This window comes from Ammospiza nelsoni, chromosome 8, assembly GCF_027579445.1.
Source record: "Ammospiza nelsoni isolate bAmmNel1 chromosome 8, bAmmNel1.pri, whole genome shotgun sequence".
In the NCBI taxonomy this organism is placed as follows: domain Eukaryota; kingdom Metazoa; phylum Chordata; class Aves; order Passeriformes; family Passerellidae; genus Ammospiza; species Ammospiza nelsoni.
In genome coordinates this window covers 18,567,520-18,590,789 of record NC_080640.1, presented here as the reverse complement: position 1 = coordinate 18,590,789, position 23,270 = coordinate 18,567,520, and the positions used below count along the sequence as shown (strand labels likewise).

The 23,270-nt window shown below is 41.4% G+C and overlaps 1 protein-coding gene across 2 annotated transcripts in view; it reads right to left on the bottom strand.

Moving 5' to 3' along the window:
- Window positions 1-23,270, bottom strand: part of MARCHF8 (membrane associated ring-CH-type finger 8) — an 88,130-nt gene that overhangs the window by 54,210 nt on the left and 10,650 nt on the right. For both annotated transcript variants that reach the window (XM_059477332.1, XM_059477333.1), the window contains exon 2: window positions 12,385-12,563. In XM_059477332.1, coding sequence (XP_059333315.1) covers window positions 12,385-12,480 — 96 coding nt within the window. In that variant the 5' untranslated portion in view covers window positions 12,481-12,563. The remainder of the gene's footprint in view (window positions 1-12,384; window positions 12,564-23,270) is intronic.

Genomic DNA, 23,270 nt, shown 5'->3' with positions numbered 1-23,270 from the left:
TTCCTCAAATGAGCAGCTGTAGCACCAGAGGTAGAGAGAGGTCAGAGGCCTTTAAGGAATTGCTGGGCTCTAGTAGTTATTATTTATTTTCTAGATGTTTACAGGTGGGTTTGTGTTTCTGACTGAAACTAACCAAGCTGCTAAAATATTTAAACCTAGATACCAGAACTCTTGAAAGCAAATATTTGAATCTGGAGATTTAGCACAATCAATAGAAATTTCTGATCACTCCTGGGAGCAGCATGAGGATTCCTGGCACTTTGGAAGCAGAGCAGCAGGGCTGGACAGAGGCTGAAACTGGGAATGCTTTCAGGAGATAAGCACTGCCACCAGTCATGCTCAGCATGGGACTGGCTGGACTGGGGGCAGTTCAAAATGCTCATCCATCTAGGAACAGCAGCAGTGCTCCTTGCTGCATCTACACTCAAGAAGAAGCAGAGGTTTATAGATGATAAGGGGAAAAACCCCAGGATTAAACAGTCTGGTGTGAACATGATCCAGCTGGAAATGAAGCTCTGAGTGGACAACACAGCCCAGACATCCAGGATGTCTCTCTTCCTCCCCACCTGAATTCATGGGAAAGAACCAGCTTCCCATGGAAACTGCAAGGTCCTATACACTTCAGTCAGTTCATTCCAGTAACCATTAAAATGCATCTTTCAGAATGGCATTAGTTACTCACGCTCCAAAAGACACAGAGCAAACACTGTAAATGAAACTCTCATACCTGGGCACATTACCCACTCTTGAAATTCTCCCCACTAACTCTTGCAGAAGAAATATCCCTTACAGCAGCCATGGTCAGGATGTGACTGGGAGGAAGAGCTGCCTTCTTGCAATCAGGCTCACCCCATCTGTTGGGTGGGGTTTTTTTGCCAGTCTGTTGTCTCCTATTAACATTTTTCTAAAGGTCTGTTTTTGCTCAGTAGAACTCCCACCTTTACTATGTCTGATATAGAGGACTGTTTCCTTCTATTTCTCTTCTCAAATGTTTCCATCTAAAAATGGAACAAATGATACTGATATAAAACATGCTCCATTGGTGAAGATCTGACTGATAACAGATTTGATGTTGGCCTTCTCAAATTAAGACATCTCTGCTGTTTTCACAAGATTGGTACTAAGCCAGGCACCAGTCAATATTTTCAATAATAATATGGAAATTATTTTAAAAAAACAGCATAGGAAATGCTCTGCCAGTTATATATACAGGTGACACAAGGCTTAACAGGCTGATGAAGCTTACAGACACTTCACAGATACAGAGCATATGAAACTCATTTGGGGAAAAAAACCCACAGTACTAAAACTGCCTTTTATTTTCACAGAAGTAACACAGGCTGCGATTGCAAATTATGTGGGTTTCAGCTTACAAAGCAGAAGTACAGGAGAGGATTAGCTGTAGAAAGCTATAGAGAAGTGACAAGTGGAAGTGAGAACCTGAATGGGGTTTGAGGACAGGATCAATGCCATTCACCCTTGCATTAGAGCAAGCAGAGTTTTCAGTTTTCCCTCTGAACTGCCAAGGTAGCATTGGAGAACTGAGAGAGGACAAAAACTGTAAAGCCACTGAAATGCTAGCAGCAAGAGCAGCACAGAATGCCTTCTAATTAAGACACTTGCTTTTCCAGGGTCCCAACGTTTACTTTCAAACAGGACAAGAGAGGCGCCAAGAGGATACCTTTCCATCCCTCGTTCCCCCTGCCCCATTTACAATGCTGAAGGAAACAGCATTGGGTAAGACTCCAGAATTTTATCTGTAAGTTTTTAGATAAAGTGAATGACCCCACTTGTTTTCAACACACAGGTCCAAAAGCAGAATTTAAGAGATTGTTTCAATTACTCAAGAAAGAGTTGCTAGCAACTAGCAGGCAAAGCACTTCTGTGCACTGTGATGGTGGCTGGCATGGAAACAGACTATAAACTAAGAAGCTTTACCCTGCATCTTCAAATCAAGGCTGAAAGCTAAAGTGCCACTTCCAAATACCATAAGTTACAGATTCAATGTACAGGGGTAGTTACATGCAACGTAACACATTTAATTCCAAGTCAAATGTGGCTAACCCTGCTAGCCTTCAGTGTTACAAAGTTCAAAGGAATCATTAAAATAAAACAAGCCATTTTCAGTGAAACAGTTTTGGGGGTGGGAGGTGCTACTTCTATGTCGACTCTAGCTAGGAATTAGGACAACTAACCCTTTATCACCAGTGTCTAAAAATGACACATCTATATATAGATATATCTATAACACAGACACAGAATCACACAATCACTAGGTTGGAAGAGACCTTCAAGATCATTGCGTCCAAGCCATGCCCTAACAGCTCAACTAAACCATGGCACTGAATGCCACATCCAGTCTTTTCTTAAATACATCCAGGGATGGTGACTCCATCACCTCCCTGGGCAGACCATTCCAGTGCTTTATCATTTGTTCTGTAAAAAACCTTTTCCTAATATCCAACCTATATTTCCCTTGGCACAGCTTGAGACTGTGTCCTCTGGTTCTGTCAGTTGCTGCCTGGAGGAAGAGACCAAGCCCACCTAATTACAATCACCTTTCAGGTAGTTGCAGAGGCTGATAAGGGCACCTTTGAGTCTCCTTTTCTCCAGGCTAAATACCCCCAGGTCCCTCAGTGGTTCCTCTCAGAGTTTGTGTTCACAGCCCCTCTCCAGCCTCGTTCCCTCCTCTGGATGCGCTCCAGCATCTCAGCGTCCTTCCCAAACCGAGGGGCCAGAGCTGGACACAGCACTCAGGGTGTGGCCCCACCAGTGCCAAGTACAAGGGGAGAATGTATATACAGACATGCAGGTGTGTATATTCTGATTTGCATATTAAAAACATACAAAAATAGATGTTTTGTTCAAAACTTTAATCTGTACTCCAACATGCCGGTTCCCCTTCTGCATGAACTTCACACTGTATAGTGATACAGTGTTGCTGATTTGGAGTAATTACAAGACAAACAGTCAAATTTTTTGTATTAATCACAGAAGAGAACCAGCTCAGTCCTATTCCCAGCTGTAAGAGAGAAGATACCTTCTCTTAGATTAAGCACAAATCAGCACTGGCAGTACCCAGTGGTCCTAATTTGCTAATGTTCCCATGAACTCCTAATGCTAGGAGTTCATGTTTTCCTAATGCTTTCCTTCTCAGTCCTTAACTTAAAATGGCTATGGTTTAAAGTTCAGAGGTATGCAGTAGCTGTGTTTCACTTCTCCCAGATATCCCAGCCATGGAGCATGAAAACAGAAACTCCTCTCTTTACGGGTCACTGCCACAAATCTGCCTGTGGATGTTTCAGAGTAACTCCAATGTCTCTGGAGTACCTGAAGCTTGCTGGCAGCCAAAGAGGACCTTACATTCCAGTATTTCATGCAGAAGGAAGTTACTTAACTGTTGTTAACCAGCTCAGAGAAATTAAGATGCAAAAATTAGCAAATGTTTCACTTCACTGCATACAAGGCTGCCTTGCAATCTTTACCCAAATAACATGCTTCAGCCATGTGAATAACAATAAACCTACCTAAGAATACTGGAGGGAAACCAAGCCCAAACAACTCATTTGTATTCTCTGGGATCAATCAAAAGTTTTCACTGTTATTATTAAAACTGAAGCAAGAAAGTATCACAAGCCACTGTCTGAGGTAAAAAAGGTAAACATACCCTGTTTCAACCTGAGCAACACATTACCCATCTCCTCTTGCATCTACTGCTTGGGAATATTCCTAGAAATAGGCAGGCAGATGATTGCCAGAAGAAACTTTACAACCAACATGGGGTTTGTGCATCTAGTCACAGCTGGCTAAAACAGTTCTGATTTTGCAATTTTCCATTCAGCAAAAGCTATCAATGTGTTACAAGGCTGCTCCTTAACCACTTTACAGGAAAAATAAGTCAATTGATTAGGTGATATTCAAAAACACCAAGATCAGACTCTTTTAAACTTTTAAAACATCTTTTTTAGGCTCCTCTCTCTAAATTCTAGGAAAAGGATAATCTCATACTTCTTTTAAGAATTTGATGCAAATCCATAATTATCACATGAGATATTACATACAATACACTTAACTAATGAACACAACTACACACTAGAGAGTGAATATTGGAAATCCATGACTCCAAATCCAGCTTTGATATAGACCTCAGTAGGTTACACAAAAAATTTAGATGTACACACCCTTTCATTACTTTCAGGTTTCTGAAAAACCTAAGCATAAGATGCAAACTTATTACTAAAAAGGTTCTAATCTTAAAAATACACTAAAAATTGCTTCCACACCCATAGAATCTGAGTATATGAATATTTGTGCTAAACACACCTACTTCCAATTACCCTGACAGATGCTCAACATGTGTGCAAAGCAGTTGGTGACACTGCCCCAGATTCCTGCCTCCAGGAACAGCAGAAATGCTGCATCCTTTAAGAACATAGTGAAATCATGCAGTGCTCACTCAGCACAGGGTGAAGTCAAATGCTGCAAACTCAAGGACAACCCTCTTCCTGACACTAACAGCCACCTGTAGTCCAGATGCACAAGGAATCAAATGTGGTCTACATTCAAGCAAATAAAAAAATTATAAACAGGCCACTTGTACTCATTTTCATCAACATCAACGTAGTGCTTATTTACAGGAAGAGAGGACTGGGCTGTAAATAAACTTAAACCTTGACAAATAGGTGAATTCTGCTCCTTCATTTTTGGAATTCAATTCTTGACTCCTAAAAAATGAAATTCTGAATTTCAACCACCGACCTCACAGAATACACATAGGGGCTTGCTCAGTAATAAAAGTATGCTTTGACTTGTGGCTGCCATGCAAAAATCTCCATAAGAAATTTCCTAAAACAGGAGCTATGTCTTCTGCCAGAGAGAAATATGTTTAGTAGCAGATGAGAGACCATCACTTCTGGGACCAAGAAAGCTGAATGAATCCCAAAGGTGGATTTTGTTTCTAGGTGTGAGGATTCTTGACTCAGAAGGTTGTACTCCTAACAGCTGAGATTTCAGCAAAGCACTGAAGAACAACTTCCCCTGGCCCTGTCAAGAATTATTCATATGTGGCATAAAGGCCAAGTAGAATTAACTAAGTTCAAGGTGCAAATCTAAGCCTACATATAATTTTGCTGAAGTTTTAACTATAAACTACTGGGGTGCAGGGTTTGAGGGGAATCAGCAGCTTAAAACTAGACAATTTTAAAACTCCCTGAGCTTTAAGTACATTAAGGGTACTACGTCATGCCCTCCTGCCAGAATTGTTAGTCTTCATTCTTCTTTCAAAACAACCCAAAACAAAACACCCTAAAAAACAACTCCAAACCCAACCTACTTTGTTTTACCAGGCAAAGAAGCAACATCTGTCTGAAAGACCAAATCAACGAAGTCATTCCTTATGCACCAATGCATGAGGCAAAACATCCTACGGGAGGGAAAACCATCTGTACTTCTGGGGTGTCTCATTTACAGAAATTACATTTAATGAACAGCAAACTTTCAAAATCAGTCTGCAGGAATCTGAGAGCCTAACTTGAAAGAAACAGTATAGGCAATGGATGATGAAAATCACTGCACACTACAATCAAGTCTTGACTAATGTCTTTGTGGAGCTGTGGTGATTTCATCAACGCAGGTATTTATATGCACATATACATCACTGTGGGATCGTGACTGACAGACACATCTCATTAGAAGGCAAACAAACAGGCATGCTTCTGCCAGGGAAGAAAAAAAATATAAACTCCAAAGTCACGAGCTCACATCCAGGGCTCTCTTTATGGAAAGCTGTTGCACATTAACATACACCAGGAACATTAACAGACCTGCAAAACACCACCAAAGCATACGTGACTATCATGTAATTAAACTGCATCAGCACTTTTGGAATACAATATTTTCTGAGGAATGACTCTCAGCTTACTTAAGAGAGCTGCTAATAAAAGCCAGACAGATTTTGTTAATGTTGGAGAGGTGGTTTAAAATTCAGGTTAATGCAACTGCTAGAGATCATAATCATTAACTCTAAGTTTCTGGTCTCAAGACATCAAAGTAAGGAGTTCACATGCAATAAGCAAAGTCAAAACAGAGACTGTAAACAAATGAGTGACTATAAGCAAACTGCAAAATCTGAAACTGCCGAAGCTGCTTCTCTAAAGAATCACTACCTAAATCTCTGCTGCTGTATCTACTGCTGTTAGTTTTCATAATGTTTACTAAATTTTTAAAAGAAAGTTTTCTTTTTTCCCTCAAAATCCTTTCAGAAACCACTTCCCACACTTTTCCTTTTGTAATTCATCCCCGCTCAGCAGCCATCTGCTCCTTTCCTCACACACACATGCTGTACACACTCCAAAACAAACACAATGCAGAATCAAACAGCGTGATCTGACTTTTTGTTAGGACTACTCAAGCAGGAGCAGTTCCCTCCCATCCCATCCCATCCCTCCCTCTTCCTGTCTCCTCTCTTCCCCTTTCACTGGGGTTTGCTGGGAAGCAGCATGTGTTAGCTTCCAAGAGTAGGGCTTGAGAGGGAGGACCAGCTTCTCACCCTGCACTCAAGCACGATAAGAGCGGAAGAAATTCAGCAAAGTCACAACATTTTGCACATGCACCACAACAGAGATCAAGCAATGCTCACCACCAGGAGGAAGACCCCTCTGCTGTCCACATACCCCATGCCCAGTGTGTTCTGCAGCAGAGCTTCGGGCCATCAGCACAAGCGTCTGCAGATCTGGACTCTGGCAAAGCAGACATCTCAAAGGACCTAGTGACAAAGGCTTCCAGCTCCTCAGCTTTTATCCATACACCTGGAGTCCTGTACAAGGCTAGTCAGCAGTGCCAGCCCTCTTTCACAGATGGGAGTCAGGATAGCACAAGAACCCAAAGGATTTGCTCAATGCCATCTAGCAGGTGGTAAAAGAAAAACAAATTCCAGATTACAGACCTGGCTTAATTCAGGCCTGGCTTCGCTGTGTGTGCTTCTTGACAGTTTTCCAGGTACCAAAGGCAAAGTAAGCCATGCTCTTGCCAGGAACACATGGGACAGTAGAAGAAAGCCCTTAAGCTGGCAAAAGGCAGGAAGAGTGGAAAGTGTAACTTCTTCTGAGAAATGCTTTACGATCCTTTGATAAACACCCAAAGTAAAAACCAAGATTTGAATTGTCAGGAAAGGTCTTCACAATTCCCACCCACTCTGAGCCTATGCCTACAAGAAGTACAGCAGGAGAAGTACATTCTGCTTCTCACAGGAAAGATAAAGAATACTCAGACAAAAACCCTTCCATAGTTAGCCAGTTTTGATACAAAGCAAACTTCAGAAAGGAAAAATACCGGGCCCCATGTTAATATATGACATAGCTATGCATAAACACACAAGTCAATGTACAAAAAATAAAAGGGGTAATATTCACATAGGATTTTGAGCCTGGTTGTTTAATGAATGATTTAGTTTAATGGGCAAGCAAAACCAAACACACCCACACAGAGCCTTACAACACATGAGTATCTGGGCCAAATTCAGCCACTCAGAGACCACATTCACAGCTCAAAGTCCAAAAAGTGAATGGAGAAAGTCAGGGTGCTTCTGTACCTTAAAAACAAATCTCAAAGTGTCACTCTAGATTCAATAACATAAAGCACACACCTTTACCTTGAGAATATTGATCTATGACTACAAACTCTTGCAAATGCATCAACTGCTTTTTTTCTCTAAGTCCTGCTTTTACAGTAAGACGTGGGTTATTTGAATCAATAGGCCACAGTGCCTTTCCTGTTACAGGATGCAGATCATTACAAAGGCAGAAGAACTTTATGAAGATGCATCACAATGTGCTTCTCTCACCATAATTCCATCTACACAAATGAGGCACTCAGTATCTTCCAGATGACAGCTTTGAGAAGTACCTGGAGATGTCAGGGACAATCACAGCATCTCTACTGAGCATGTAGCAGCCAGTACTACTGCATAGCACTTAGAAAACAAGAGAAGTGAGCAGAAGGGAGTTTCAGCTGATCAAATGGAATCAGCAAGTTTAAATCTGACTAGAACATTGATCTGCATTTGTGATAAATGCTGTGTGATCTTTGATGACAGCTCAGCATTGATTCCCAGGTTGAGGTTATTGAGAAGGAACAGTACTGTGCCCAAAAATTACTTGCATCAACATCTCATGATCTCTCATTCCATCACTGATCCCACCCATCCCTGATCTGCTTATGAGATCTGCAGAGATCACAGCACCAGAGGCCATGGCTGGTGCACATTTTTAGAAGAGTGGTGAAAAGCTATTGCTGAGGGAGCTTCGCTCACTGCAGTAACACTAACAACTTGTAGCAGACATCAGTCTGCTTCAGTGAGGAAGGCAGAAAGCCCTCAAAAAGACAATGATATAACAAATGCAGAACACCACCTCAATCACATGCCAGCATCGTTCCTCGTTTCCCATGAAATCCTGAGGGCTGCTTGCTTTTGCATGCACTAGGAAACGCTGCTGCCAGCATACTGCCCACCAAACAGGGGAAGGGGGTTGTGGCTTCTCACACACAATAGAGCAACTCTCCCTTAAATCAGGTAAGCATGAAGCTATTCCTAGTGAAGGGTTAGTAAGAAGCTAATGATGGTTATTAATAGCCTTTAAAGCTATCAGTTCATCTGAGTTAAATGCAAGAGTAATAATCCCTTTACAACCTTCCTTATTTTACTGGGGAAATGGATAAAAGTTTCATGAAATATTGCTGCTAACTTCAGATTTCAACTATTTTAAATGTTTAAAATTACATTAACCTGAATCTATCGGGCTCTTATGTATACATACACTGAGGACATAGACCAGAAAGGGTAGACAAAAATCTTTCCCCGTAACACTTCTTCGAATTCAATAAGATTTTTGCCACAGTCTTCCACAGGTATTGAGCCTACAATTTAATCTGCCATTAAGCATGCCTAGGTATTATACATCACTCAATATGGAAAACTGCACTGTAATGACACAGGTGGTAAGGATTTCTTGCTGTTCTTCATTTAGTTACAAAACAGTAGTCCAGAAAATTTCCTCTCGTAGCAAGAAAAGCTAGAATAAAACCAAGTCTTAACCTGAAATAAAAGAGCTACATCTTGACCAGAAGCATAGAAGAGAAGAAGTAGTGAGATCTGTACTGTTCAGATTGAGAATTCTTCCTGTGCAGCTCTACAACAAATGTGGATAACTAACCACATCCAGAATTACAAAAGATAGCAGAATATAGAGCACGTTCTGGGAAATAGGAAAGACACTGGTTTTTCAGAGACTGGTGGAGTTCTCCCTCTAGGCACCTTCGTCCTTCATTTTCTGCTGTTGTGCTTCTTGAGCCTTTCCTCCAAAGGACTTCTTACAATGCAGGATGTAGGTACCAACAAGCCAAAGGTCTGGTTTGAAATAGCAAAAATGAAAGCAAGACAAAATTTCACGTGCTAGATGACACTCTACCTTTATTTACCTTGGCTTTAGCCACAGCTTGTTAATAAACAGGGGAGATCTGCTCAATCTATAAAGCGCACACCTGGAAATGCACTTGGTCTGAGAAGCCTGGTCCTACAAAGCAAACCCACATATTTATCTGTGAAACAGTACTATTGGTTTTGACTGTGGTTCAATTTTGTTCAGACTGTTAAGTGGCTTTGTACAACTCAAAATATCATAAGACTACAGTGTACACATTTGTTTGAGTAGTTTACTGTTCCTGCACAGAAAAAGTAAGAAATTTACTATTCTTACTATATAATAAAGGTAAGGTAAGAAAATTACAGTACTTGGCTCAAACTGTGCAAAAATATACAATAGTTTTTGAGAAAAACCTGCAACATTTCAGACATAAGAACTGTGTCTAGGCCCACTACAACATAAGAAAATAACTGTGATCTGTATTGTCTAATGGGAACTTATGCAACTGAAATATTAAAGTACTGAAGTTACACTGACTTTGTACTGGAACACCTTCTTTCTCAGTTTTACCCAGTATCAATCTCTTGTACAGTAGATGCTACCCAGGGCACAACAACTATCTGCAACTGCTCAGCAGATTTTCCCAATACAGGATCATGTTCAGCTGCATTGCTGCTCTTTATCTTGGAGTTGCTATCTCAACAGAAAACAGGTATTTTGAAACAAAAAAAACTGATTTAAAATATGGCAAGGATAATCTTGAAATTCTCTTTCTCTTGCATCCCATCTCCCCTTTACTATATTCTTTAAATATGAGCGAACTCAGACTTGCCCAGTGGGTCTTGACTGCATCCAGGAGTTAACAGGGACTCTGACCTTGAACATCCTAACTGATGCAATATGAAGGTTTAACTGGATTGGTAAAAGTCAGCACATTAACAAATTGATTGCCCTCCAGCTCATTGTAAGATCCAGCATTAAAGGTTAACACCAGAAGCAGGAGTGAGGAAGGGAGTATAAGAGCCAGGCTCATGGGCACAGGAGCACCCACAGTGTCAGTAGAGCTGACAGCTCATCCAGAGCTCCAGCTGTTCCAGCTGTAGTTCTGGCAGAATGCAGGACACCTGGAGATGAATGAATATGCTGATGAAGACAGGAGGGACAAGACTTGGGAAACAAAGTGTTTCCAAGTTAGTCTAATCTATTGCTTGCATGGTCCCACTTCCTCTTCAACACTGCACATATTTAAACAAGTATTCTGTTCTGCTTCTAATGTGCCAAGGCTTAAAAATATAACAGCAACCCAGCAAGGGGAACAATAACCAACATTTCAACTAGTTGTCATGAAGGAAACACAAGGGATATTTGTTAACACTGAAGTCACTGTGTTGGAAACTAAAAACATGTTTAGAAGAAGAGTTGAGACTCTCACTTGAGCCCACTGCATGGTTAGAGGCCCAAGTTATTCTGATCTGCCTCCTAATCTCCACTGTCCCAAAGCAGAGTAGTAAATTCACAGCACTGCCCTGCATTTGACAAAGGAGCTGTTTTACTCTCAGCACCCACAGTTACTACATGGGAGAGCACCAAAGGGAGGAAACAGCAGAGCCCTCTTACCCAGGGAGCTGCCCAGACAGTAACTCTGTGTGACACGTGGGAAGTGACAGATCCCAGCAGACTCCTGAGACAAGGTGCTTTATGGACTGAGAGCATCTTCTCTGTGATAGTAACTTCTTGCCTAGTTCTAGCAACCAAAGGTAGCAGTGTGCCAGACTAATTAAGAACCTGGTTTAAGAATCTGAAGGGCTAGAATCCATTAAGATGTTACTAAGGAAAAAAAATCAAAACAGTCAATACTAGGACAGTTTATTTCTCCTGGTGACTTTGATAGGTGCAATCTAGACAGCTATCAGGTGAGATGGGTCATCAGGGCAAATTATCACAATGTGTCAGAAATTACTCTTTTTCCCTACACAAAGTTAGTGTTGGTGAATCCCTTACTGTAACATGATGATGCCTTTCTAGTCCCTTATAGATAAGCTACACCCCATCTGTAATCAGCACCACTCCAGGTCTCCTCAGAGTTAACCACTGCTGAGCAGTCCACAAAGCAAGCCCTGTAGCTGTACCATGATGTGAATGTTCTCCTGACGTCAATCTATGTTAAAGCTACAAAAGCACAGAGATGTTTCTGTGGAACTGACAGATAATACAAGATCAATGCAGTACGGTGTACACTAAAGCACAATGCACATTAAGGTTTTTGGGCTGCATGAGACACAGCCCAGATAAATAAGGTTGACATGCAAAGATTAGACATAGTCTAGTCTTCTTCACATGCTATTACAAACTGTTAAGTATTGTATTGAATGGATTTTACTGGATTTATAGTCAGTAGATACTACAGATATTTTTGCATTAGCACCACAGCAAGACCTCAGATTGATTCCACTCACACACATACTCCCAAATTAAGAATACAAATGAAATTGCATAAACCAGTACAGCGTGTATACATATGGTGTACACAGCCCTCCTTGTGATATTCTAGTCACTTTGAAATACAGCACAGCTACTATATGGTACCAAGAGCTAAGAAAACCAGGATGCATGGCTACATATATCTATATAATTTTTCTTTAAATACACCTGTAACAGCTTCTACAATAATGGTATTAGAGCAATCATCCAAATCTCTATCTGCCTTGAATTCTTATGCAAAATAGATGGCTGTAGCTTGCATTTTGCAGAAGTTACTCAACAACAATCTCTAGAATTTTGCAGACAGCTGCTTTTAAATAACAAACACAAAAATAAGAAGATAATTTGGTAGTGTTTGTCCTCACTAAAAGCAGCAGTAATGCAAGGAGTTGGGGCATTGGAATAGAATCAGGTCTGATTTGGTAACCCCTATCATTTTATACTTAGATAATTTCCAGTGAAAATCAAGCATATCTGACAGTACCTGTTCCTCTTTTTCTTTGGTCTTGCTCCTGGAGACTCTGGAAGAGGTAACATCCTGAGCTGGAATGACAGAGATTTGATGCAGTGGCATGTTCATCACACCGCCTTGTTTGGTCCTATCATTTACAGGAAGGAGGCTTGAACGCAGTGCTCATTCTGTGCCATTGTAAGGCCTTGCAACTAAAAAATAAAAATATTAGATGATGTTAAAGTAGCTTGAAATGCAGTAATCTCTAAACCAAAGCTATGCCATCCACTGGACCAAGACATATGTCTTTTTTTCTCTGGATTCTGGTGCCCTTGCTGGGTGAGAAGAGACGCAGAAATTTTAAGGAATTTTAACTAGACAGGTCAGAGCACAATTAACGCAAAATGAACAAATAAATTCTCAACCAGTTCTGAAAGCATTCTAAGGGCAGAGCTAGAGGGCAGGGATCATGCTTGAGTTTGCTTGGACAGGGAGAGGGAGGAAGAGCAGCTCTCCAAGCTGAGTGTGCTACCTGGAGGTGCAGGGAGCAAAGCTCATACAGGTAAGTTTCCTAAACTGTCAACCCCCCACACTGGATGGAATTGCCTCAGGAGTCATCCTAAAAACACCTGAATGCTGCAGCTTTGGCTAAAAACAGACAATAGCCTGCATTTGGCTCTTGTCATTCATAAAAACCTGTACCAGTTGAAAGATGTATCACATGAGCTGTTCCTTTCCTAAGACTATTAGAGATTAATATAATCAAAATTCCTCACTAGGGATTGTGAATTCACTGGAAGGACTACACACACTTTATCCTTCTTCTACTAATGTAACAGGGAAGCATTAGACATAGGAAAGATAGTGATAGACATAAATTAGCCAAAATTTGCAATGCTAATCTGAAAGGCAGGCATAACTAACCATACTTTTTATTAGATTAGTGAAGTTAAAATAAATAAAAAGCTTTTTGAAACATGTAATATCATGGCATGTTTATTTGGAATGTAATTTGCAATAAATGAGACACAATCAATTGTGTTTAAAGAACAGATTAGAAAGGAATTAACACAGCAGGGACTATATTAAACAGGGCAACTGAATGATGCACTGTTCCTCTGTTTCCATAACATAACAACTTTTTGTTTGTCTAGTTCTGAATCTGAAAAAGCAAAAAACAGAGACTAGATAAATGCCCTATGTATTATGTAGTTTAATAATTTGTAAATAGTATATCTTAGCACTTAGTGCATACCCTTAATTTATATTGTACACATTTTTTATTTAACATTTAATTGGAAGTTTTGAAGATAGAACCAGACCATTCAGCATATTTCATGGAATCAAAAACCTAAAAAGCTTGGCTTATTTCCACTAGACTCCATGGGAATACTGCAGTTGTGTAAAATGAAAACAGGATCAACTATTTTGACTGGTTTTGATTAAACAATAGGGGGAAAAAAAAAAGTTCCAAGGCACTTTATATGGAGAATGACAGTTCACTATCCTCTTTTCACTGAGGGGGAAAGACTTATCAAAGGTTGTAGAGAAAATGATGAACAAAACCAAAAATATAAGCAAGGCCTGCTGCATCCCAATCACACACTCCATCTGCTGCTTGATGCTGTTTGCCCGTTCGAGTGCTCAGCCAAGTTCAAGAGCTTTAGTGACACGTGGGCAGGATTTGTGCTACTCCCAGAGAGGCCAAGACAGCACCATAAAGCACGCATGAGAGCTTTAAAGGCAACGCCTCCGTAACTTTCAGGCATCACTTACTTTAAAAGTAAAATATATCAGTGTGTGTAAACTGGCAACAAGGACACTTCCGTACTGGAGGACAAATGGAAACATGAGATTTACCAGCATTATTGAATCCCAGCACAAAGAGGAAACACAGAACCTCCTCAGATCCTCCCCACACCTGCTTAGTTACATCCTCTGAAAGAGCCAAGCCAGAGGGAATATAAACATGGGCTGAGATGGGATTATCAAACCACAATAAACAAGGCAGGAAGGGAAGGTATTTTCCCAAGAAAACACAGAGAAAGGAAACCCAGAGAACATTAAGATTCAATGAAAATATGCCAGGTAATATGTAATGGAGCAAAAGTGAAGCAGTTCTGCTCTGTGTCTCCCTCGAAAAGGGTTCTGGGCTTGCAGGCAAGGACAAGTTGTGACTATAAAGAGAACACTGAAAATTATTGGAAAACACAGTTAACCCTCTCTGATGATGGCAAACAAGTCAAACCAGTTTTTTTGCAGGTATTTCAAGGACAGCATGTGTTAGAATTCTTTGAAAGAGCTCAAACAGCAGAATATAATCCAACTGTGTATTCAAAGATGATGTGAAACAGCTCTCCTCTGGTAAAGAAGCCTGGCAGACGCTCTAATAAAGCCTGCCTTTGTTCAAGGGTGGCTTAGAGAAAGCTGTAAACTAAACCCAGATGCCACCCTGTCGCATCCCCAATCTGTTGGGTCCCTAATAATGCACACAACTCAAATTCTGTCTGTATCAACCCAAAGCACTTTAACTCCACAAGGCTAATTAAAGGATAAAGTTACGTGAATGAACAGACCATCTGCAGTACCGAGTACAAACAGACAAGCATGCCAGAAAAGCAGTGCCACTCAAAGCCAACACAAAGCGAGTTATGACAAGTTCCACAGGATATCTCACAGCTAAATTAACTCCACCTCCTACCTGATTCAAAGGTGAGGAGTTGGGCACCTGCAAAGTAGGATCCAAACTTGAAGCACATCAAACTGGGGGCCTGCCAAAAAGGAAGAAGTGCCCCTAGATAATCCCTTTTGTTCAGGATTCCAGTTAGATGTTTAGGCCATAACTCACACAAAACGAGAATTGCTCATTACTACAGCATCTCCATCCAACAGCAGAGTAGACTTGCCCAGAGGTGCCAGGTAGGAGCTCAGCTTCCTCCTTCACTGTGTGTGTTTTATTTGGTTCGTAACTTCCTACAAAGCTGGCTGGGGCACATGGGAATGCCAAGACAGAGGACAGTGTGAAGCTCAGTTGTTGCTCTTATCTATAGCCACAGTGGCTCCTAAAAGATGGATTCCAGCCATACTGCCATTGCAGAGAGTCTTCAGAAACAAATGCCATTTCAAAATACAAAAGAGGTCAAAATCCTGGCTGCAGACCTCTCAGATGATCTCAGCTCAGTGAAGCGAAGATTTCACCCACTCAGGTAGTCCAGCTTTGCTTTCTGCAGGATAGGCAAAACAGTAACTAAAAATGCCTGCAGACACCTGGAACCACACCACCTAGATCCTCATTATGTTGCTAGAACCACAAAGCTGCAGCAAAATCAGCCAGATTCAGAGAACACAGGACAGTCTCTCAAGGTAGGTGAGAAGTACAAAAGGAAGGAAAAGCATGCACATGACTTGGGCCTGGTGGCTGGGGCATTCCCTTGAACAGACCATCTGACAGAAGCAGAAAAATAGTTCTGGGTTATGAGCAGGAACTACTTGGTGTTAAGGAAACCTTCCAGTCTGACCATTCACGTGACTCTGGCAGTTGCACTCCCAACACCAGAGACTTTCACTGGTGGGACTGAAGGCCCTTCAAAGCAGGAGGCTCCCATGAGACCCCTGCTTGACTCCCTGCACACCCCACTCACACAGTCTGGCCATGTTTGCTTACTGGTTTGTACCCAGGTTTCCCAGGGCAGTGTCTCAGATGTCTTGTTCCACAAAACCATTTATTCACAGTGCAGTAACACAGCAGCCTGAGCTGGTGCCTCCAAGGAGTACCCCCAACAAAGGATCCCATGGGCTTTTATCCCCTCACAGTCTACCTGCACACAAATCTCACTCTTCATCCTCAGTCCCTGCTCTGGCTGTGTGTCCCAGTGTCCATTCACCCACCTCACTGGCACTATTCATCTTCATGCCCTTTGATGTCCAAGAGGTTGGCAATTCATGGCCTCTTGTCTCAGGCTCTCACCCAGAGCTCAATCTGCATCTGAACTATCTGCACCAGATGTATCTCTCAACAATGGGAAGGGACAACTACAACAAGAAAGCTCAGTATAACAGAAGTAGGTGGAAACCACTTAGAATTCCTGCTTTAATCATCCACCCTGTCAAGACCTCAGCTTCCCAAGTGACAGCAAGAACGTGAGATGAACCAAATGATCTTGCTGGGTTGTTAGGGTGTCAAGTGCCATTGGAAGAATGTAGATGGAAGTCCTTCCTCACCCGCCCCCTACTGCAGCCCTCTGCCCGTTACATCTTCCAAAATAAAGGCTAAACTGCTCTTTGCCAAAGATTCACAGCTGAAAAGGGGCAAATAAGCACAAATATGTAATTTCCTTTCTGTGGTTTGGTACCTACCTATAAACATGCTATCTGAACAGCAGATTCTCTTAGGTCATTTATACTTCAGAAAGTATTCCCCTGCTACACAGGGTATGCTGGACAACTTCAACAGAAGCTCTGGAGCTGTAGTGGCACTGGCGGCAGATGTACACAGGCCTTACCAAAAGCAATGCATCCCAAGGATGCATGTAAGTGTGTACAGATGCTTTGTATTACTCAAAAGGGGAAAAATACACCAGCCACATAGGTCAGTTGCTTTCCTGTTTAAAGTACAATAGGTATTCTGGATTAAAATAATATGTCTCTATATGCATGAAAGATATGCCCTGGAACCTGTGGCAAAGGGAAGATGATAGTCACTAAGAGAAGGCAATTGCAAAGAATTTCACCTGTGAGTTGTTCTGGTCTGCCCCAAGGTTTCTTAATTTTTCTTCAACTGCCCTAGCCCACAGCAGTGGCTGTGAGCAGCATCACCTATGTCAGTGCTCTGACAGTCTGTAGCAGGGTGGACAGGTTAAAAATAAAGCAACAGATCACTGATGTCCACATAATACAGACACTGAAGTACCATCCACTGCTGCGACAATCCTGCCATGGGATAAATCAGCCTGTAAAACTGCAGGGCACCTTCCAGATGCAGGCTGAGAATTCTGCTCTGAGACTGTGGATCGCTGCCATGCAATCTGGTCTTCTGAAACTTCCCCTCTAAGCAGCACAAAGCCTGACCAACCCAGGAAGGAATGGAAACTCCCTGAGGAAATTTGCTGCTAGATGGTGTAACATCTTCATCAGCTGGCTTACTCGCTCATAATAAGATTTAAAACAATCTTTTAATGCAGATTTGGAATCTTCTTCTGCTGGAGGTCTTGATATGAAATCTCAGAGCTCCATTAAAAAAACCTCCTTTGGTTTTGTGTTTTTGTCATTGCTCTGAAGATAAAAAAAGCCCTCATCCAATGATTTTAGTATATTCCTGTGTGCATCTTAACTTTTCCTAGCTACTTTGACATTTCAGATGGATATAGCTTATGTCTACTTTCTGTACACTACATTTTCCACATTTGCAAATATTTCAATCCTATCAGCTTGTGTTGGCTCCAGTTTGAAGCTTTGATTTATTTCATTTTGAGCTTGTTCGGACTCTTCCCCTACTAATGTATGTTACGTAATGCTCTTCTAGAGATGACAGATGTGCATTTTCAAAAAGAGGATCCTGCATCTGCGTTTCAGTTTAGTTTACTGTAGCTTAATCAGTACTTTGTTAACAGCAGTATTTAAGAGATGTTATCAAGCCTCATGCACTTCACATGCACTTGTTAACTTGACAAACAAATCTAATCAACAGAGCTTAAGGGAGAGGAACTAACACTTCCTTTCCTGCAGTACCTTTCACATTTCACTTCTAATGTTGTACTAACCTTGAAAAGAGTCCTTGTATTCAGACCAGGCAGATATAATTCTGGATTATTGCTATTTACAGCTCTGAGTCTGCCCATGCATCTTGCACTGTTTACCAGCTTAGCTGTAACTTCTCCCTTTATTATCTCAGTTCCTCCTTTCCTCCACCAGCTAGTGCCCCCCAGCTAATCAGCTTCATTAAGTTCAAATATATTTTAAAATCATGTTATTGAGTAGTTGAAATCAAAAGAAAGACTTTAAAAGGGGACAAGAGTTTCTTCTGCAAGTTCCCCATCTTCCCTTTGAAAGTTTCTCAATATACAGGAATATACAGGTGTACACTACACATAACCCACAGAGAAACAGAGCTATCTGCCAGCTCTGGCTAAGTCCTCTCCAAATAAGAATACAGTTATTTTTATGAAAGTAATACAACTAGACAAGCAAGCAGTTAAACTACAGTGAATAATGGTACCAAAGCTCTTAGCAACCCCTTCCCATGATTTCAATGGAAGCTGAGCAGCATCTGGACCCTGAAAAACAAGTTCCTTAAAAACTGTTCCCTTCAAATTAAATCAGCTGATCAATGCAATTATGAACCAGCTTGGTTAGCATTCAAGAAAACAAATGTCACTTCCCTCTGTTACAATAACACAATAGTACAGTCAGTACAGTCCCCTAAGAAACAAAGAAATTACTTTTGTCTGCTCCTGTTACTAATAGCAATTTACCTGCATCAGAAGCATCACTAATCAATCCTGATGTGCTGTGGAAAAAAACAAAGCACCAGGTGCTCCACACACACCTGGGGCAGTAAGCTCCTGCTACAGATGCAAAACCTCTTTAGCATCAGCAGTCTGCTGGTTCACAGACATTATTAAGAAACTCCCTTTGTATATTTTTTATTAGACAGATCATAATAACATCAGTAACAATCCCCGGGACAGTCTCAAACTACAACAAGCAAAACGAAAAAGAAGTAAAGCAAGAGTTTGATTCTCTACATTGGAAAGTCCTAATGATGGAGGCCGGGGAGAAGCAATAGACAGGACTCCTGTTTTCTCAGCCAGCAAATTCCTCTACTTGCTCCATTGAATTCCCAAATCTATTTGCATACGGGGGTGCCATTCACTCTCTTGCCTCAATAATCACCATTTCTCCTCACCCGTTCACATTAAAGACACCTTGCCTCTGAACAGAGCAAGTCTGGCACATGAATCCCACTCACAGCAAACTGTGAGTCCTTACAGCTTTGTGCAAGCAGGACATGACACCACAGCCTGTTTAGGGCTTGCCTTATCACTTTTAGCCATGATCCCATCAACTCCCAGCACGAGTAGAGATTGGCTTCCTGGGAAATGAATGCCTCTCTCCAGAAGAGGCATTCTTCCCTCCAATTTGGCACTGAAGCCACCCTGCAGATCAAAAATTAGGATGTCTTCATCACACAACTTGAAATTTTTCCAGAAGATATGGATGAAGACTTGCTTCGTTACAATGCTCATTGTCAGAGAAGAACATGCCACAGTATTATACTCATTCCTACAGTTTCTGAGAAGAGCTGTCTTTCCCTTTTCACTACATGTCCAAAAGTGATGCACAGCAGTAACCTACATGGATTCCAGTGTGAACACAGCTTTGGGACTGGTTCACCAAGACTGCTGCAGCTGGCTGACTGCAACTGCAGCTCATCCTGCAATCAGCACAGAAGGGTCCACAGTACAGCCACAGAATACAGAACCCCTCCCCTCATCCCTACCATGTGCAAATGCCAAACCCCACAAAACTGTGACATGCCTCAGAAGGACAGCAAGTGATATCAGGCACAAGGAAACACCCCAGACCTCCAGAGCAACTCCAAATCTATGGGGAAAAAAGCGCTCCATGTGACAATTGATATTTTTAAAAAGAAAATGTAATGAAGATTATAATCCAATGGAAGAAGAGACATACTAATACATATATAGACCAGAGAGAGGAATTTGCATCAATTGCTTGCAGGTAAATTTCTAGTCTAGTACACAAGTCCACATGATACAATGTAACACCTATAGATAATTTATGATCCTTTCCCATTCTTCATAATAACCATTTTGGTGCTCATAAAACTCTAAATCAGTTCTGAAATCCAAGGAAAAATTGCACTGTATTTTTATCTTCAAAATTACTAAAGATTATTTAAAAAATGCATACGCTTACATTGAAGACAACAAAAGCCTGGGTCTCTCAACCAGTATAAATATTTACAATGCAAGACAGTGATGAAACAGAACAGTCTAACCATTGTTCAGTGAGGACATTGCTCACATTCTATATTGTACAGAGATAACAACAATGTATTTTTAGGAAAATTCTGTGCTACATCACTTATTTTTCTTTACATCAGAGACAAACAGTTGTAAAAGCCATTTACAAACAACAGGCACCTAATCAACATTCTTCACTTTTGTTTAACTGCTACCAGGCAAAACACTCATCTTAAGGCAGAGTAAAAAGAATATACTATTGATTATATGATTCTGTGTTTTGAAGAAATGTGAAATCATTCCTTCTTTGTCTTTGAGTGAGTAAGAAATTTCCAAAGCCATGCACATAAGAATGTATTTCTTTTGAATGATTTACAAGTTAAATGTTAGGTAACTCTTTATTTATAGGTTCAAGTTGCAACATGTTTTTGCTGCGGAAGCATTAACAAAATCTAGATTTCTGGATCACTCTGACAAGCCTTAAACTCTGAACTCACATTCTTTAGGACTTGCTCAAAGCAACTGTAGAGCCCAAAACCAGAGTCTGCAAAAGTTCAAATGCAGAGTAAAAAGAGCAATGTACCAAAAATCCTGTATACCTAATTCTTCTGCTAACTTGCATATCACAGATGAGTTGAATTTCAACCATAAATTCTCACATTTTAAAGTACCCTGATTTCTGATGCCAAACTCACTACCAGAAATCATTTGCAATCCCCCAGATTTAAAAATTCTAAATACATGTTAAATGCAGAGAAATACCATGAGTCATTAAAGTATAACAGACTTTGGTGAGAATCTTTTATTGAGGAATATACTCAGGCATAGTATGTTTCCTTAAAGGCTTTATATTTCTATCTTTTTCCATTTTGATACCTTCTCTGTACATCTGCTACATCCAGGAATCCCCTGTGAAAAGGCAATGTGGGAAGGACCAACACTGGGACGTGCATGAGAACTTTCCTCCAGGCAGAACAACGTGCTGGGGGAGTAGAGTGCACACCTCACTGACAATGCTGCCCATCTTTATTTCAAGCATCACCGACACAGAGGTGTGCTCACTGGCTGTGGTTCAAGAAGGCAAATCATTGAAGTTCTTTGGTTTAGCCACTTCTGTGCAATGGAAGGATAACAGTGCTTCCACTTCCCATTTCCTGGCTGTTCCAGCCACACAGATAGCTTTTGTGGGGTGGCATTGTTCCTTACCATGGCAATGTACAGCACCTGGCATAACCAACAGCACAGACTGAAGCGCTACAGTAAGACAAGCAATAACAGCCATCACATCTGAGTCAGTCTCTCAGTTTCACACCTGCATTGCCACCAAAAATTGCCAGATCTTGATTTGAGAAAGTTGCTCGGCAGACAAACACGGTATTTCTCATAGACTTCAACATGAAAACTATGCCTATAGTTCAAGAACCTCTGTGTCATAGCATTATCATTAAAAAGTAAGGCTGTATAAAGCCCACAGACAGAGTCCAGGTCTGTGAACTGAACTAAATCCCTTCCAGTGCCAGAACAAGACAGCCTCTTCCAGCTGCAACCTTATCATGGGATTTGCTGGGTGGTTGAAAAGTCTGCATGTGTCTATCATATTTTAAGTGTCCCTGGTGTAGTTTAAAGGCCAGACAACTGTTCCCAGCTGGCTGACAAGCAGTCAGAGCCCAGCTCGCCGTGCCAGAGCCGACACGGACACGCGCTGGCAGCGCGTCCCTTGGCGCGGGTGTTATTGCACACCAGCCCGCTGGCACGTGTGCGCTGCTTCTGCCGTCCTGCCCCCACAACAGCGCTCTGTGCCACCCGAAGGGACTGGCATTACTGAAACCCACAGACAAGGCATTCTTACCACAGTCTATAAAGAGCCATTCATCCCCACTGTACCTAAAATAGCCGCTGGATGCAATCATGAGATGAATACGTGACTGTGGATTCCTTTAAATCACTGCCTTCTTGCACAGACAAGGAAACACTGTCCAGCAGTTGCATCCTCACCCGTTGTCCCTGTTCTCAATTCAGCAATAAAGTGTTGACCCTTTCTGTCCCGCCCAGTATCAGTCCCTTCATTTCTAAAAGCATTTAGAAGTTTAGAGACTTTATGAGAAATTTAGAGAAACAGCAAAAAACTCCACCAATCCATTCCTATGCACTTGCAAGCCCTCTATAGAATCCTACTAAAGCAAACCCATCACAGCTTTCTACCGCCAGAATTACAGCAAAGTCCAGCTATCATCCACTAGCTGCTCATTGCCAGCCAAACACAGACACTGCAGAAAGCCACTGAAACAGAGTGAAGTACCCAGGTACAGAAAATGGTGCTTACTAATGAGAAACACTCAGAACCGCACAGGTCTGTTCCTTACTGCTGGAGAACAGGCTAACTTGCAGTGCCCTTCTGACCTACTCTTAAATGATTACCAGTTTTTACTCTAGCATGTGTTTTAAAGCAATCTACAAGTGTCTAGTAAGGGAGAGGGGAGGCCCAAGCCAGCAGACAGCAAAATTCTGTGGGACAAAAGGTGGTTTTGAAGGAACATGGTGGTAACTGGAGCAATACAATGGAATGGATACTGAGATGCTGTTGCGTATCTACAAGGCAGTAAAAGAAGCTGCTATATGAAGTTCTCCAAAAAGGAAAATAAAATTCAGGAGCATGGCCACATCACTTATGCCAACTGACATGTCACATTCTTCAACCCAATCACATTTAGAAGTGGCTTTTCTGTCTTTTCCCCAAGCACATGGTCTTTGCTTTAAATTAGTTTAAACAGGAGCCGGTGAGATGAGTCAAATGTGCTAAACGAGGCCAGTGCAACTCTGGTGCATACGAGCACTACTGTAAAACCTGAAACACTCATGAAGATAAAACCTGAAAGAAACAGTAGTTTTGATCAGGTATCTGTTGAAACTGAAAGCTAGAAGGAAAAATTTATT